Source organism: Triturus cristatus, chromosome 3_1, assembly GCF_964204655.1.
Source record: "Triturus cristatus chromosome 3_1, aTriCri1.1, whole genome shotgun sequence".
In the NCBI taxonomy this organism is placed as follows: Eukaryota; Metazoa; Chordata; class Amphibia; order Caudata; family Salamandridae; genus Triturus; species Triturus cristatus.
Window position 1 is genome coordinate 404,871,159 of NC_140583.1, and position 14,368 is coordinate 404,885,526.

Sequence of the window (14,368 nt, forward strand, 5' to 3'; positions counted from 1 at the left end):
GGAAGAGGTGTGGTCATCGTAATGTCCGAGGTCCTCTCACAGTTATGTACCTAAAGTACATAGTATGAATTTAGAGAGAGAACAGCTGGGCTGTGGGTCTGATTAGCAGGCCCACAGCCACATCTAAGTCGAAAACCAGTGAAGCAAAAGCAAAAAGTGGGGGTGACCGTAGAAAGCAGACCCTACTCTCCAACAGAGGGGCAGAGAGGGGATCCACAGCCTTTGCTGAAAGAGACCTTGCACCACCTCCGAGTGAAGATGCCTTCGTGATCCATCATGCACCTGCGGCTGAGTTTGTCCACTCTGACGTTCAGGGAACCTGCCAGGTGTTGAACCACCAGGGATATACCCTGATGTTCCAGCCATGTCCAGAGGCGGAGAGCCTCCTGACAAAGGGTCCACGACCCCATCCCGCCCTGTTTGTTGCAGTACCACATGCCTTTGCTGTGCACCATGCCAGCAAATTTTTTCCACCGACAGGCATATACCATCTTAGAAGACTGAAACCGCTGATCTGCGCAGATGAGCTGAGACCACCGCCATCACTTTCGTGAACACCCGAGGGGCGCTTGTAAGGCCAAAGGGGAGCACGGTAAACTGAAAATGCTCATGGCCTACCGTGAACCGCAGTTAACGCCTGTGGGCCGGCAGGACGGAGATGTGAAAAAAAGCGTCCTACAAGTCCAACGCTACCATCCAGTCTTGCAGGTGTCGGGCAGACAAGACCTGAGCAAGCGTCAACATCTTGAACTTCTCCTTCCGGAGGAAGCGGTTCACGTTCCTGAGATCCAAGGACACAGGCCCTTGTCCTTCTTGGGGAACAGAAAGTAGTGGGAGTAACAACCGCAGCCTACTTCTGGGACAGGAACACGCTCGATGGCTCCCTTGGCCAAGAGAGCCGTAACTTCCTGCTGGAGAAGGGCCAAGTGATCCTCCGACATGTGGTGGAATTGCGGTGGCATGGCTGGAGGGGTAGCCTCGAGGGGGAGGGAGTAGACTCTTCGGACTATCTGCAAAACCCACCTGTCCGACGTGATGGTGCGCCAGTGGGTGGGGTGATGGTTATTCCTGCCACCCACTGGCGTTTGATGGGCCTGAAATGTCGGACTAGGAAGGTTTAGAGGCTGTTGCAAAGGGGCGGTTAGTGGACTGGTCCGCCCACTGGCCCCCGGATCTACGACTGTTTTTCCCACGTCCCCGGCCACGCAAAGGTTGGGTAACGTGCTGCGGCCTGTGGCTCTGGACTGAACATAGCGGGGCACCCCTTCCGTAGCCAAAAAAGGGGCGAAAAGCAGACTGTGCAGGGCGGGTGGAGAGGCACAAGGACTTGGCCGTAGCCCAATGCGTCCTTGAAATGCTTTAGAGCGTTGTCTGCTTTTTTGCCAAAAAGGCGACGGCCATCAAAGGGCATGTCCATCAAGGTGTTCTGGACATACCCCGAAAAGCGAGTCGATCTCATCCAGGCGTAGCGTCGAAGCGCTACTGACGTTGAAATGGCCCTGCCCAGAGAGTCGGCAGTGTCCAGCCCACAACAGATGGCAAACTTCACTGCATCCCTCCCGGCGGTGACAGCCTGGGAGAGTACTGCCCGGGCCTCCTCCAGACACTGAGGCAGCACCAGTGAAACCGTATCCCACACAGAGTGCAAATAACGGCCCAAGCAACATGCAGTGTTTACCGACCGCAGTCCTAAGCTGGCGAAAGAGAAAATCTTCCCAAGATGGTCCAGCTTCTTGGATTTCCTTTCCGGTGGTGCGGTAGGGAATGCGCTTTTGGAAGTAGAGGTTTGGACCACCAAGCTATCAGGGGTGGGGTGTTGAGAAAGGAAAGTGGGGTCACCTGGGGCCGGGCGGTGGCATCGGGCGATCATCCTATCTACGGGAGCCCCCATGTTGGGCCTGGGCCAAGTGCTCAAAAGGAGGTCAGTGAGACCCTCGTTGAACGGAAGTAGGGGCTCCGACAACCTCGCTGCCGGCTGAAGCACCTCTGTCAGGAGATTAGTCCTGACTGCCATGGTACGGAGTTTGATGTTGAGAGCCTCGGCTGCCCTGTGCAACTCCACTGCGTATGAAGCTCCCTCCTCCATAGCCACGGTAGGAGGAGACGAGATGCCAAGGTCAGGGGAGATGTCCAGACCACTGGCATCCCCCAGTTCCTCTCTCCAGTCCTGTTCAGCTAAAGGGTCTCCTGGCCCTTCCCAGTCCTCCTCCTCATCATCATCTGGGTGCCAATCTGGCTGGAAAGGGACCCAAGGAGTGAACAGGGGCACAAAAACCCTCTCGGCGCCGGATCCGACGTAAAGTGACGTCGGTCCGGCTCCGTGTTTTCGACAGGATGGAGGTCGGGGTCGACGCTGGCCGGGGGGCAGACCAGCGTCGAATGCGGTAATGTTACCGGTGGAAACTGCACCAGTGGAGGTGTAATGAGGTCAACCGTCGCCGATCCGGGCCTGGATCCAAGGGGGGCCTGCGGCACCAGAGCCGTCAGACGAGAAGGCCTAGGCCCCCCAACCGGTTCAGTGGGGCCCAAAGGCAGGCCGGGCCGCCCAAAGATGGCATGCATCGCCTCGTAGAATGTACAAAGCTTGACGGGAGTCGCTCCGGGTCCCGGAAAGGGAGGGAAACGCAGAGTCGACTCTTCAGGCTCTGCACGCAGAACCGCGGGAGGGGCACCACCCGCATCTCTCGTCGGATCGGCCGACCGACGAGGAGAAGTCGAAGAGCGTCAGTGCTTCTTTGACTTTTTCTTATGCTTCGACTTACCCGACCCCGAATGCGAAGACTTCGATGGCTTGGACGAGTGGTGGTGGCGTCCTCGCGACCGGCGCTCAAGCAGCTTTCGTGACCGCTCCCGCAAAGCCTTCAGCGCCATCGACCGGCAGTCGGAGTACGACTTGAGGTCATGGTCGCGCTCCAGGCAAAAGAGGCACACGCGGTGCGGATCCATCACCGTCAATCGGTTACAGGAACAGCAGGCCTTGAAGCCGGGCATCCCTCGTGCACCAGGAGTCGAAGACTCAAAAAGAAGTCGACAAAAGTCAAGAAAAAGTCAGTCAAAAAGTGACTGGAGGTATTGCTCTTCCCGGATCTGCGCTGGCTGGCGCGGAAAAAGAAAGAACTGATATCAGAACGCGAGGGCTGCGTCTAAGTAGCTACCCCAATGTCATCCCGGCGACACAACGCCAAAGACAGACACGGCGCCGACCAACGCCACCTTCCGATGTGCAGAGGTACTGCTGATGAAAAAGCTTTCCGGATCCAGTCTGACGCCTGGGGGTAATTCTAAGGTAAGGAATCTATAACTAAAGTATTTCTTTCAGATTGCTCATTTACACCCCAGCTACAGGGCACCAACACTACGGGGCAATGCCGGACCTTGCCATTTGCAGGTACTGTGTTGCCTGCACTTCCTAGAATCAGGGAGCTACCAGCCAGTGATAGCAGTGGCCTTGGGGGGGGGGGGGGGGGGGGGGGTAGGGGGTAGTCTCAAAGCACACTTTTTAGGTTTTTCCACAAGTTCCCTGATGCAATTGTAAGAAAGTTAAACCAGCATATACATTTCCTGGGATCATCCCAATCTTTGCAGCAGACAAAACTCAGATGCTATGTACATGTATTGTGCCACTCATGGGAGGCAACTTAAACTCTGACTACAGGCCTGCCATTGCAGCCTGTGTGAGATGGTGCTTGCACCCCTGACAACAGATATACGTTTCCTTGTATCGAAGGTCACTGCACTTAAAACCTAAAAGTCACCCCTATGATAGGTCTTCAGTCCTGAAGGCAGGGTGCTTGGTTACAAGTGTGAGGGTGCCCCTGCATGAGCATGACCCCATACAACCCTGGAGTCGATTCTCTAGACTTTGCAAATGCGGTCAGGCATTTTAGGGTATATAGTGGACATCAGTCGTTATGAGATGTCTAACTATATAATAGTTGCACCAAACCTGGTCATGTTTGGTATCAAACATGTTGGAATTAAACTTAGTGGACCCCCGTACTCCCAGTAACAGCCTTTCAGGGTCTGCCAGCAAGCTAGTGCTGCTGCCAAACACAGACAAAATTCTGCCCTCCTGCTGCTGAGCAGAGTTCGACCAAGAGAAGGTAGAACAATAGATTTCCTGTCACATGGAGGTGTGACCACATCCCAGACAGGATTTAGTGTACTGGAGTGGGGGCACTTTCCAGCACCACCAGATTGCTTTGACTGGTACATTTTGTGTGCTCCTTGCATACTCCCGTTTAAGCCAGTTCAGGAACCTTTTGTTCCCGCTCTTGCCTGAAACTGGAAAAACACAGGGGCTGCTTTACGCTCCTTCAAGATAAGCCTGAAAGCTGGTGTCCACAGCTACCACTTTGAAAGCTTTTTATGGTTATCAAAGACCACTAAAATCACCATAAGGGTTGCCTGGATTAGTGCAAGGTGCATCACTCGTGAGTGTGCACCATAGACTAAGCCAGCTTCCTTCACCTTCACCTTATCTGGTGATTAAGATCTAGCCACAGATTCCTTACCTTTGAATTGTCCCCAGGCACCAGACTGGATCCAGACACTTTTCCACAGCAGCACCTCTGCGCGTCACTAGAGAGCGTTGAGCTACACCATGACAATGTCGTCCACCAGAGGTGACGTTGACAGAGTCGATATAAGCCCTCCCCTGATGCGCTGTCAGTTTCTTTCGTGGCTACTTCCTGTGCTAAAACGCAGAGCCATGTATAGAAACTGCTATGAAAACGGTGTGCCCAAAAAGAATCTTCCTTTTGTAAAACGTTCACCATATGAAAGCCACGAGAGTACATAGTAAGGATCTGGAAAGAAAGGGAAATTCAGTTCACAGAACGGGGAGGATGTGTGGGTCGGTAAGGAATCTGTGGCTAGATCTCATCTCTACCAGATAAAGCATCACCAAAGGTAAGTAACTTATTCATCAGATAGAGAAGTCTAGCCACGGAATCCTTACCTTTAAATGAGATACCCAAGCAGTACCATGCCCAGAGGAGGGTTTGCGAACCGATCCTACAAAAGATCCCCGCTTAGGCAAACGGCCTGATATAAGAAAGAATTCGGTCTGATACAAGAAAGAGAGAGAGACTGGCTGCCAGGAAGGGAGGTGAGGAAGAAGACATCCCACCTGAGACATCGTGGAGAACCCTGTTCTAAGAGAGTGCTCAGATAAATCAAATATTTTTTTTGTAGATGCTTCCTGTGAGATTTCAGGATCGGAATGTGAAAGTAGTCAAGTAGTTATCTTGTAAATCAATGGACAACATTCAGTCATCTGCTTCCAGCACAAGCATAACTTGAGCAAGGGACAGAATCTTGAACTTTTCCCACTTGGGGAACCAGTTTAAGACCATGTGTTCTATGATAGGATTGAGTCCACCATCCTTTTTGGGTTCAGGAAATAACAGAAGTAACATCCCTGACCCAGTTCTTGCTCTGGGACCAACTCCACTGTGCACTTTTTTTTAATGCAAGGATATGGCCTCTAGGTGAAGAATACTTAAGATAGTCTCGTGGGAGAGTAACAAATTCGAGAGGGATGGCGGGTGGAGTCTGTTGAATGGGAAGGGCATAAGCCCTTTCCACAATCTGTATGACCCAAAGGTTTGAAGTGACTTTTCCCCACATTTGTAGAAGATTATAATCACACTCCAACTATTAGGTGGTGAATCAACTAGTCAGAACTAGGGCTACGTCCCTGTTGTGGCTGGGGAAGAAGAAGAGGAGGATGAGGAGGGAGGTAAAGTAAAGCATGCAATCTTCCTTTGCCACATCCTCTATATTGTCTTACGAGAGTGTTCACCATTACAGGGATGTGTCTAGACAACTAGCATCCTTTAGTCCTTCAAAGTCGGGGTCAATGAGGCCCTGTTCAGTTGTATCACCAGAAGGATTGTCATCATTTGGGTCATCCTCCACAAAGAAGTATCTTTGTTGTTTAACAAATTTTTGAGCTTTTCTTCAAGGAATGGTGTGAACTGAGGCACCGATGATCTATTGGTATTCGACGTCTAAGGAGAAGCACTTGAATGCACAACGGTGGAGGACTCGACTTCTGCGTTGGAGTCAGAGCCACTGGCATCGAGATTGTGGGTGCCCAATCTAATTGAAGCAGAGGCTATAATGGTTCAAAAGGCGCCTGTTGATAGCGTGCTTGAAATCCACCCAATGAATAGACCATCTGTCCCACAGGGACGACAGGTGCACCAGTGAAGACCATTACTTAGTTAAAAAGATTTAACGCTGCATTCAGAAACAGAGAAGAATCCATCCCATTTAGAGAAAACTCTGGGTATGGATGGCCAAACTGCGACCTTAAAGCAGATGCCACAGATGGAACATTTGCTGGAGCTGGGTTCGGTGGAGCTGTTGGCACTGGGTCTGCTGGTTTCACTGGCGCTGATAGCCATGCAGGACTCTGATGTTCTTCCACTTGCTCTTCTCTGGCCTGACTTTGATCTGAAGTAAGTGAAGCTGGGGCGGTGGAGACTTGCTTATTGAAGATCTTCTGCAGGATTCATGTCTCCTTCTTCTTATGCTTTCTTTTTGAAGACTTAGAAAAGTGAGGCAAAAGATACTTGGTTCCTGGTCGAAATTTGCTTTAATCAAGTTGCTTATCTCATGCTCGAGCCATAAACATTTTGGCTTCACGGTCCTTGAGCACCTTAGGATTCATCTTCTGACAAGAGTCCCAAGCACCGATGTTGTCGACGGATCCAATGCACCATAGACAGATGGAGTGAGTATCAGCGATGGAAATCTGACCATTGCAGTCAATACCAACCATTTAGGCAGCAAACATTTGATGAAAACTGAATTTAAAAGGAATAAATCATAAAATAAATCATTAAATTGCAATTGTCTCCTGAAGAGAATTGAAGAGTTCTGGATTGTGTCAATGGTGCATGAAAATGGGAACTGACATTACATCTAAGGGGGTACTTTAAGACTCCAGTGACGTAAGTGTGTAGAGTATGTAGCAGAGGTGGAGCCGGTTCACCCTACTGACGAGGAGAGCTATTGAAAAGTGTCCAGATCCAGACTGGCACATGGGATATTCAAAAGGGGAGGAATCTGCAGCTAGATGTATCCAGCAGAAATCAAGTGACGGGAGATTTCAGAGAGTGCAGATGGACATTTATTTCACTGGAATTTAATGAGTTTTCAGCCTTTTGCCTTGGGATTTTCCTTTTTTGCACTGCTTTTTCTCTGGTCTGATGGTGTCCTGGGGGTAGGTGTTCGAAGAGCCACAGAAAGCTGGGAGTTTGTCGGAACCATAGGCAGCAGTGCCATTGGTAATGGTTTTATGAATGATGCAGCTGATTTTGGAGATAATGCAGGTTGGCAAGGGAGTCAGAGGAGTTCCAGCATGATCGGGGTGATCTGGTCTATTGCTTTAGACCCTTGATGACACAAAGTAACAGGCTTGTATTAGAATTAGGTGCATGTTGCTCTTTCTGTGTACAGTATGGACATGACAAAGGCAATACCAAAAACCTCATATCAGTGGTCCTGTAACCATCATCACCAAGATAACCCATTATGTTCTGGTTACCTATGAGGGGTTTAAACAAGGAATGAACAATAAAAAGAAAGTGAAATGATATTCGATGTCTTTAGATTACTTTTCCTCACCAGGCCACGAGGCAGGAGGTGAATTTGGTGTTGCATGTTCTTCGATGCTTTCTGTCCGTAATCTGCGGCGTTCACTCAAAAGAAGACCCTGATAAGTCATTCCAGTGAACTGATTTGTTTCTGTCTGATTGCTAAAAAGAAAAAGAAAAAAGTGCTTTAGGACTATTTCTTAAATCAGCAGGTAGCATAATCTTTAACCATATCATCCCTATAGGTGTAAAAACCATCTTACAATGCTGCTTTTGCTTGAAAAATAACTAAGCACCATTGGTTAGACAAATGGCATTTGTAAGAAGGAGTGAGAAAACATTTTCATGAAAATGTTGAATAAACTGAATTCACATACTACCTAGGGGAATACAGTCATAGTTTTTCACCTGACGGTCTGTCTTACTCCCTGTTTGGGATAGCCCTCAGCTTTCCTCGACTGCATAGTTTGCCATGAATGGCTATATGAAGGACGGTATCAGACAATTTGATTGTGGCCATGTGACCAGTCAAAAACACTGAAACTTCAAGAAGGTTATGTGGAATTTACAAAAATCAGATTAATTCTTTGGCAGTCAATCTGAGCCAATTTGGGCTGAACTTCATGGGGAGCAGGGATTTCCACTAACTTCTGGGAACAGGGCTCCCTTTTCCTTTCAGTTGAATGACAGCCATGATTTCCCTAGCAATAGGGATGCTTCTTCCGGTATGCACTGTAAGAATGTAGATTACAACTACACAGATCACAAGGAACATTGCAGGGAAACACGCTGTAGATTCCATATCACCCAGTATAAGTAAACTACAAATCAGTGCTCTTCTACAATACACTGAGTAGTTTTCTGAAGTACAGTATGCAAACAAAACTAACCACTGTTTACTTTATATTATTACTTACATCATAGTGGTAATAAAAAAAGCATTACATTTCTTTCTTAACCATGGTAAGAACCATATTAGAAGATCTATATTACATCTTAATAAACGGCAAGGCAAATAGGGTAGCTATTAGAAAAACCTGCACTTATAGGGCCAATAATTTACGGTAGCTGGTTGAAAAGCGTTTGTGTATTGAGTACTAAGTAAAGTACAAACTATACTTTAAAGGTATGAAGTCTTACCTTACATTCAGTGTTTCTATATAGCTCCAGGATTAAGCATAGACTAATCCATGCTACCCTCTAGACAGTCAAGTATCAGAGAGTAATGAAATCCAATTGCAGTGTGCCAGAATTGTGACCCAGGGACATGAGCGGCAATCAACACTAGCCCTACCAAATTTTGCCTAGAAACATGGGTGTAGTGGGGTGGCATAAGAAGAAAATTGTGACAAACTTTAACTGCACTGCCACAAAAGCTATTGGGTCCAATTCTCAAAAAACACTATAAATTTACTCCTGCAGGCTTTTATCTATGTTGATTGTAAATTTTCATTATTTGGGGAACTCGCAAAGAATTCCAGGAATACACCTGGGAAGCTGTAACAGTCTCAGATTTTTTCAGGGTAAAATGTGTGTTTTTAAAAAAACACCTGGAATTAAGCTGGGTAATAGAAGAACTCTGACTGCCAGAGATATAAACCTTAGTCACGCTGAAAGAAATGATATTCCTTCTTAGGGAAATGAGAAGGCATCTTCCCATGAATATTGAGTCACTAGTCAAAAACTTCTAATTGAAATTTCCACTCACTGAAAATGGTATCAGAAGAAACATACTGTGTGTCGCACCCTCCATTGTTATCTTTCTCCTCTCTTAATTGAACCCTTGCTTCTTATATTCAAGTTGCATTTTGATCAAGTCTATTGGTAATTCATGACGTTTCTTGGGTGAGGTATGTAATTTCATAACAGAAATAACTTATCATTCTGTTTAGATTATTTGACGAGAAGATGCCCAAATAAAAAGAGGAGAGTGAATAGATGTATGTTTAGAGTTAAAAGTAACCTTGCATTACATCACAATTTTAAAAATAGTCACACTAGTTAAACAAACTTAGATTGATATTTTTTTTTACCAAGGTCTTAATAAATATTGAGTTATTACCTATAGCTGTGGCTGTCACACAAGGCTTGATAAATCGAAGCTGAAAGAGAAGCTGCTAATGAATGAAGCGTAGCAACCTAAAGGTAAAAAAAAAAAAAAAAAAAAAACAGTTAGTGAGTTTTAGGACTTCCGATCAATGGCAAAAAAAAGGCAGCTTGCTACTACCATGGTTTTTAGTAAATATTGCAAACAACATATTATAGTACTATTCACAAGCTAGTTAGTTAAACAAATAATCACTAAGTATAGAACGACTTGTGCTAATTGCTACTAGAAACAAATAACAAGCATTTACCTTTTATTTAGGTTTTAGAAAACAAAAATAAAAGGCATTGTCATTTACAATGCCAATAGCTTAAACTCGCGTAAATGCGAGACCTATTGCATTGCAAATGCTTGTTTGGTATGTGAGCCGCTAATCAGGGCCACTGTTATTTTGGGGTCTGGGCCTGCTACCTGTCCCAGTCCGACACTGAAGGTCTACTTTGGACATTCTTCGCAATATGGAAACAACTCCCTAGATGGACCTGTATTTATTACATTTTGGAAAATGGTAAAGTGCAGCTCCGAACTTAAACTACTTGTAGGTGCTGCTTCCCAGGAACTAGGCCATAACAATCAATTTAAGAGAAAACAGGCTGGAGAGACAGTCCAAGGGGCCCTTTATTCAACATTACTTCTGAAAAGGGTTACTTGTCCTCTACACGACCTACTCACCCCAGAAATCATTCTCATGAACTATTCCCCCTCCCCCCTTTTAACAATCCCATACAAGTCTGGTTATTCTATCACAAACAGACTATGGTAAATGTATGGAAGGGTGTCTTTTGAAAAGACAAAACTGATCCCAATAAACAAACCCATCAAATGAACAGCTAACCTCGGGTTCAGAAGTAGCGTGCTACTCAGCATAAAGTACTTTTGTGCCTCGGGTAGTAGGAAGTATAACAAGCATTGGCATAGCCAATAGGTCTCGCCTTTGGGACCTTATAAGTGTTTACTTATCCAGCACAATATCCTTGGTGCAACAACATTAACTGTTGCATGGCTAAACACTTATAAGGTCCCAAAGGCGAGACCTATTGGCTATGCCAATGCTTGTTTTATTTGTTCCATCCCTGGGGCATACATTTTTTTAACATCCCTTTGACTGGATGAAGTGTATGCTTCCATTGGTGGCATGAAGGAACAACTTTTCTAATTGTTCAGTTATTCTCCACAGGGGTACATGGCTTTCCTTGTTCTCTACCACATCTGCTGCACTCCTTCACATCTCTGCTACCAGCAAACTGTCATCTTAATTAGAGTTCACTAAAATGGCTGGTTGTCTATCTTGGCATCCTCTCCACAGTGGCTTCTGATGCCTACCCTTGTGTTGAGTCACCGGTGGCCATTTACATTTTTTTTTCTTTATTCCAGTGAAAACGAGCTTTGGCAAAGTTAGTAGCTTGTAAGTTTCTTTTTAAAGGCAACACCTACTGGCTTTCCTTGCGCTTGTTGATGGCTTGTTGTTTCCATCTTGATTGAGGCCAAATGTTATACATATGGTGTGTTTAAACTGCGATCCTAGTGAGTGGTGGAATTTAGTGTAAGACTCTTGTATTTGTCAAGATTATTCTCATCACTGAGAAAGAATACGAAGATTTGTGCAGTGCTATCGTTTTGCCCTGTAGAGGTTTTTGCTCTCAGAAACTTAAGCAATTAAATGTGCTCTTCAAACCAGAGGTGCTTTAAAGCTTCATCTAAAATCCTCTCTATCTTTCTTGTTTCAGCTTTCTACTCACAGGGAGCATGTGCGCTGTTTGCTGCTTGAACACAATGTACCCAAGTTCACAACACTTTATGAAGCTGTATCTATATATACTGATATTATATATTGCATTTGCTTTTATATTACTCCAAAATTGTTTTTGTAGCGCTTCAAACATGGTTGTGCAAGTAAAGCAATAACATGTTTTCTGCAACTAAATTCTTTTATGCTTATCTTATGCTTTGGAGAAAGAAAGGCTGGGCCATCTTCGCCAGAATAAAAATCAGTTAGTAGGATAATGTGTTTGCACATTGAGTCACATTATCCGTTGCCCTTCATATAACCTTGGTGTATATTTTGAGAGGAAGTATTACTCTATGCTTTTTAATAATAGCAAGTTTTTTAGGGCAAACCTGTGCAGCGCATGTGCTGCTCTGCAAGCCATGCTTTATTGGAGTATGGAATCGCTGCCCTGCCCACTCTCTGCCCATATTTTTCATTGGCTTGAGTCTTTGTCCTTTATAAATGCCGTCTGGTAATCTGCTGGTTAGTGCCTCCTTAGTACCACCTTGTCTTCATTTGTAACCTCCCATGAGGACTGGCTCTTTTACTTCTGTTACACAGTCTGTGTTAATTTAGTCTGTAAGCACAATTTCTTTAGTGGGTTTTGCGCCGCAGTTCTTTTTTTTTTAAATCTTTTTTTATTCCGATCGCGATAGCCTTTTTTCTGTTTATTTACTTTTGATACAATGGTGGCACCTGCGCCTAAGCTTTAAACATCTCAAGCTAAAGCGTGGGTGCCACCGTTGCTTCAAAAGTAAAGAAATAGAAAGAAGAAATGTGCATTATTTTTTCTATTTCTTTAATTTTGAAGCAATCACAGCACCCGCGCTTTAGCTTAAGATGTTCAAAGACTAAGCGTGGGTGCTGCCATTGCAACAAAAGTAAACAAATAGGGAGAAAAATGCGAGTGGCCGCTATTTATTTTCTACTCGTTTACTTTTCTTACAATCCCGGCACCTGCGATTAAGCTTTAAACATCTTAAGCTAAAGCGCGTGTGTCGCAATTGCTTCAAAAGTGCACAGTGACTCTGACCCTCCTGTGGAAAAGTGTTCTTCACACCCGCAGGCATGAGCTGGCATTTGTCAAAATAGAGGTTGAAGCTGCAGGCTCAAAATGTATGATAAACGTAAATAAATAGAAAAGCTGTAATTGGATTAACCAAAGAGTTCTGAATGATCTTGGAGGACATAAATATCTGCTAAAATGGCTCGTTCATTTGTCCTCCTTCAGCAAAGCACTTTCTGACTGGCTGTTCACCTGGTCCGGACCTAGAACCCTAGACATGATTTTTTTGTATTCTGACTTTGAGAAAAGTAGTACCATTTAGTTTGACAATATTAGCATTTGTTTTTATTCTTCGACATCTTGTATTGACCGCTATATTAAACAAGCGCTCGCCAGGCAGCCGCGGCACCCGCGCTTTACTTTTAACATTAAAAGTAAAGCGCGGGTGCCGCGATTATACCAAAAGTAAAGAAATAGAAAAAACATCTATTTCTTTACTTTTGGTATAATCGCGGCACCCGCGCAAAAGTAAAGCGCGGGTGCCGCGATTATGCCAAAAGTAAAGAAATAGAAAAAACATCTATTTCTTTACTTTTGGAATAATCGCGGCACCCGCGCTTTACTTTTAATGTTAAAAGTAAAGTGCCGGTGCCACGATTATACCAAAACGAAAGTCATCGCGATCGCTGTGAAAGTAAAAGTGATCGCGATGACGCTCTCCTGAGTGCTGCTGGCTGGCCTAACGCATGGCGGCTGCGTGCGTGCACGCTCACGTGCACTCAAGCACTAGGCCAGCCAGCAGCACTTAAAAAAGTCACTTACAAAATGTCTCTCCGAGCCAGCGCATGCTCTGGGCTCAGCGAGATCTAAAAATGCTATCACAATATGAATACGCGCCACGTTACAACTGTAGCTCAACAGTGAGAGTCCACTGCACCGATATGTGCATAACCTGCAGGCGAAACACGGAGACTGACGAAAAAAGTGCCCTGAATTCTTGTAAAAATATATAGTTATGTTATTTGAGCGTCTTATTCGGCAGAGAGGCCTGCTTTGCTAAACCCTCCGAATGAAAGTGTCCGTGCATAAGAGTAGAAGGTGACATACTTCATCAGACAATCTCGCCTGTCGCTTTTGAAGGGGGTGATGTGCACCCTAAACTAACAGAAGTGCAATTTAGATTGAGAGCTGCATTATCCAGTGGTTGAACATGCACAGGAGGAGGTGGAGGGGATTACGAGGCCCCTCCCTAACCAGTAACTTGCACAGGGTGGTGTTTGAATGGCCTCTCCTGATAGCTTTGGGCACTTCCGCCTTTGTTCTGGATGAAAAGTTCGAGTAATCTCCGGCACTTGGTTAAAAACTGGAGGCGGCTCAGAAAATTGGGTTTGGGGAAGGCAGGCATGTGGGTCCGTTCTCACACAGCGAGCAGTTTAGCAGTGATTTTCCTTGGCCACAAACTCTTTGGCAGTGAGGTGTATGTTGGTGGCTAATATCCTTAGATGACATCTCGCTGTAGGAAGGTGAATATCTGACTATGGTTACCCCCAAACTTTTTGCCTAGTGTCTAGCTGGTTTTTCGACTTAGTTGGCCTGAGATCCTGCCATTCAGGGTCTCAGGCTGTCTGCTCTCTCTTTAAAATGGACTCCATGTACCCTAGGTACATATCCAATTGGTAAGGATCACCTTATTGGACCCTGTACCGTGTACCCTTGGTACCCAGGGCATAGGTGTACCCTAGGCCTCCCAGGGGCTGCAGCATGTATTATGCCACCCCTGGTCTGGCCTTCCAATCAGACACAACTGGCTGATCACCCAGCTGGGGCAAGGTCATGTAATCACCCCTTGCGTAGATATAGTATACCTATATCTACCCTTA

General features: G+C 45.7%; 1 protein-coding gene across 3 annotated transcripts in view; it reads right to left on the reverse strand.

Moving 5' to 3' along the window:
• Positions 1-14,368, reverse strand: part of DMXL2 (Dmx like 2) — a 2,034,639-nt gene that overhangs the window by 955,054 nt on the left and 1,065,217 nt on the right. For all 3 annotated transcript variants that reach the window (XM_085644194.1, XM_085644192.1, XM_085644193.1), the window contains exons 26-27: positions 9,670-9,746; positions 7,639-7,769 (exon numbers count right to left, since the gene is read on the reverse strand). In XM_085644194.1, coding sequence (XP_085500320.1) covers positions 7,639-7,769; positions 9,670-9,746 — 208 coding nt within the window. The remainder of the gene's footprint in view (positions 1-7,638; positions 7,770-9,669; positions 9,747-14,368) is intronic.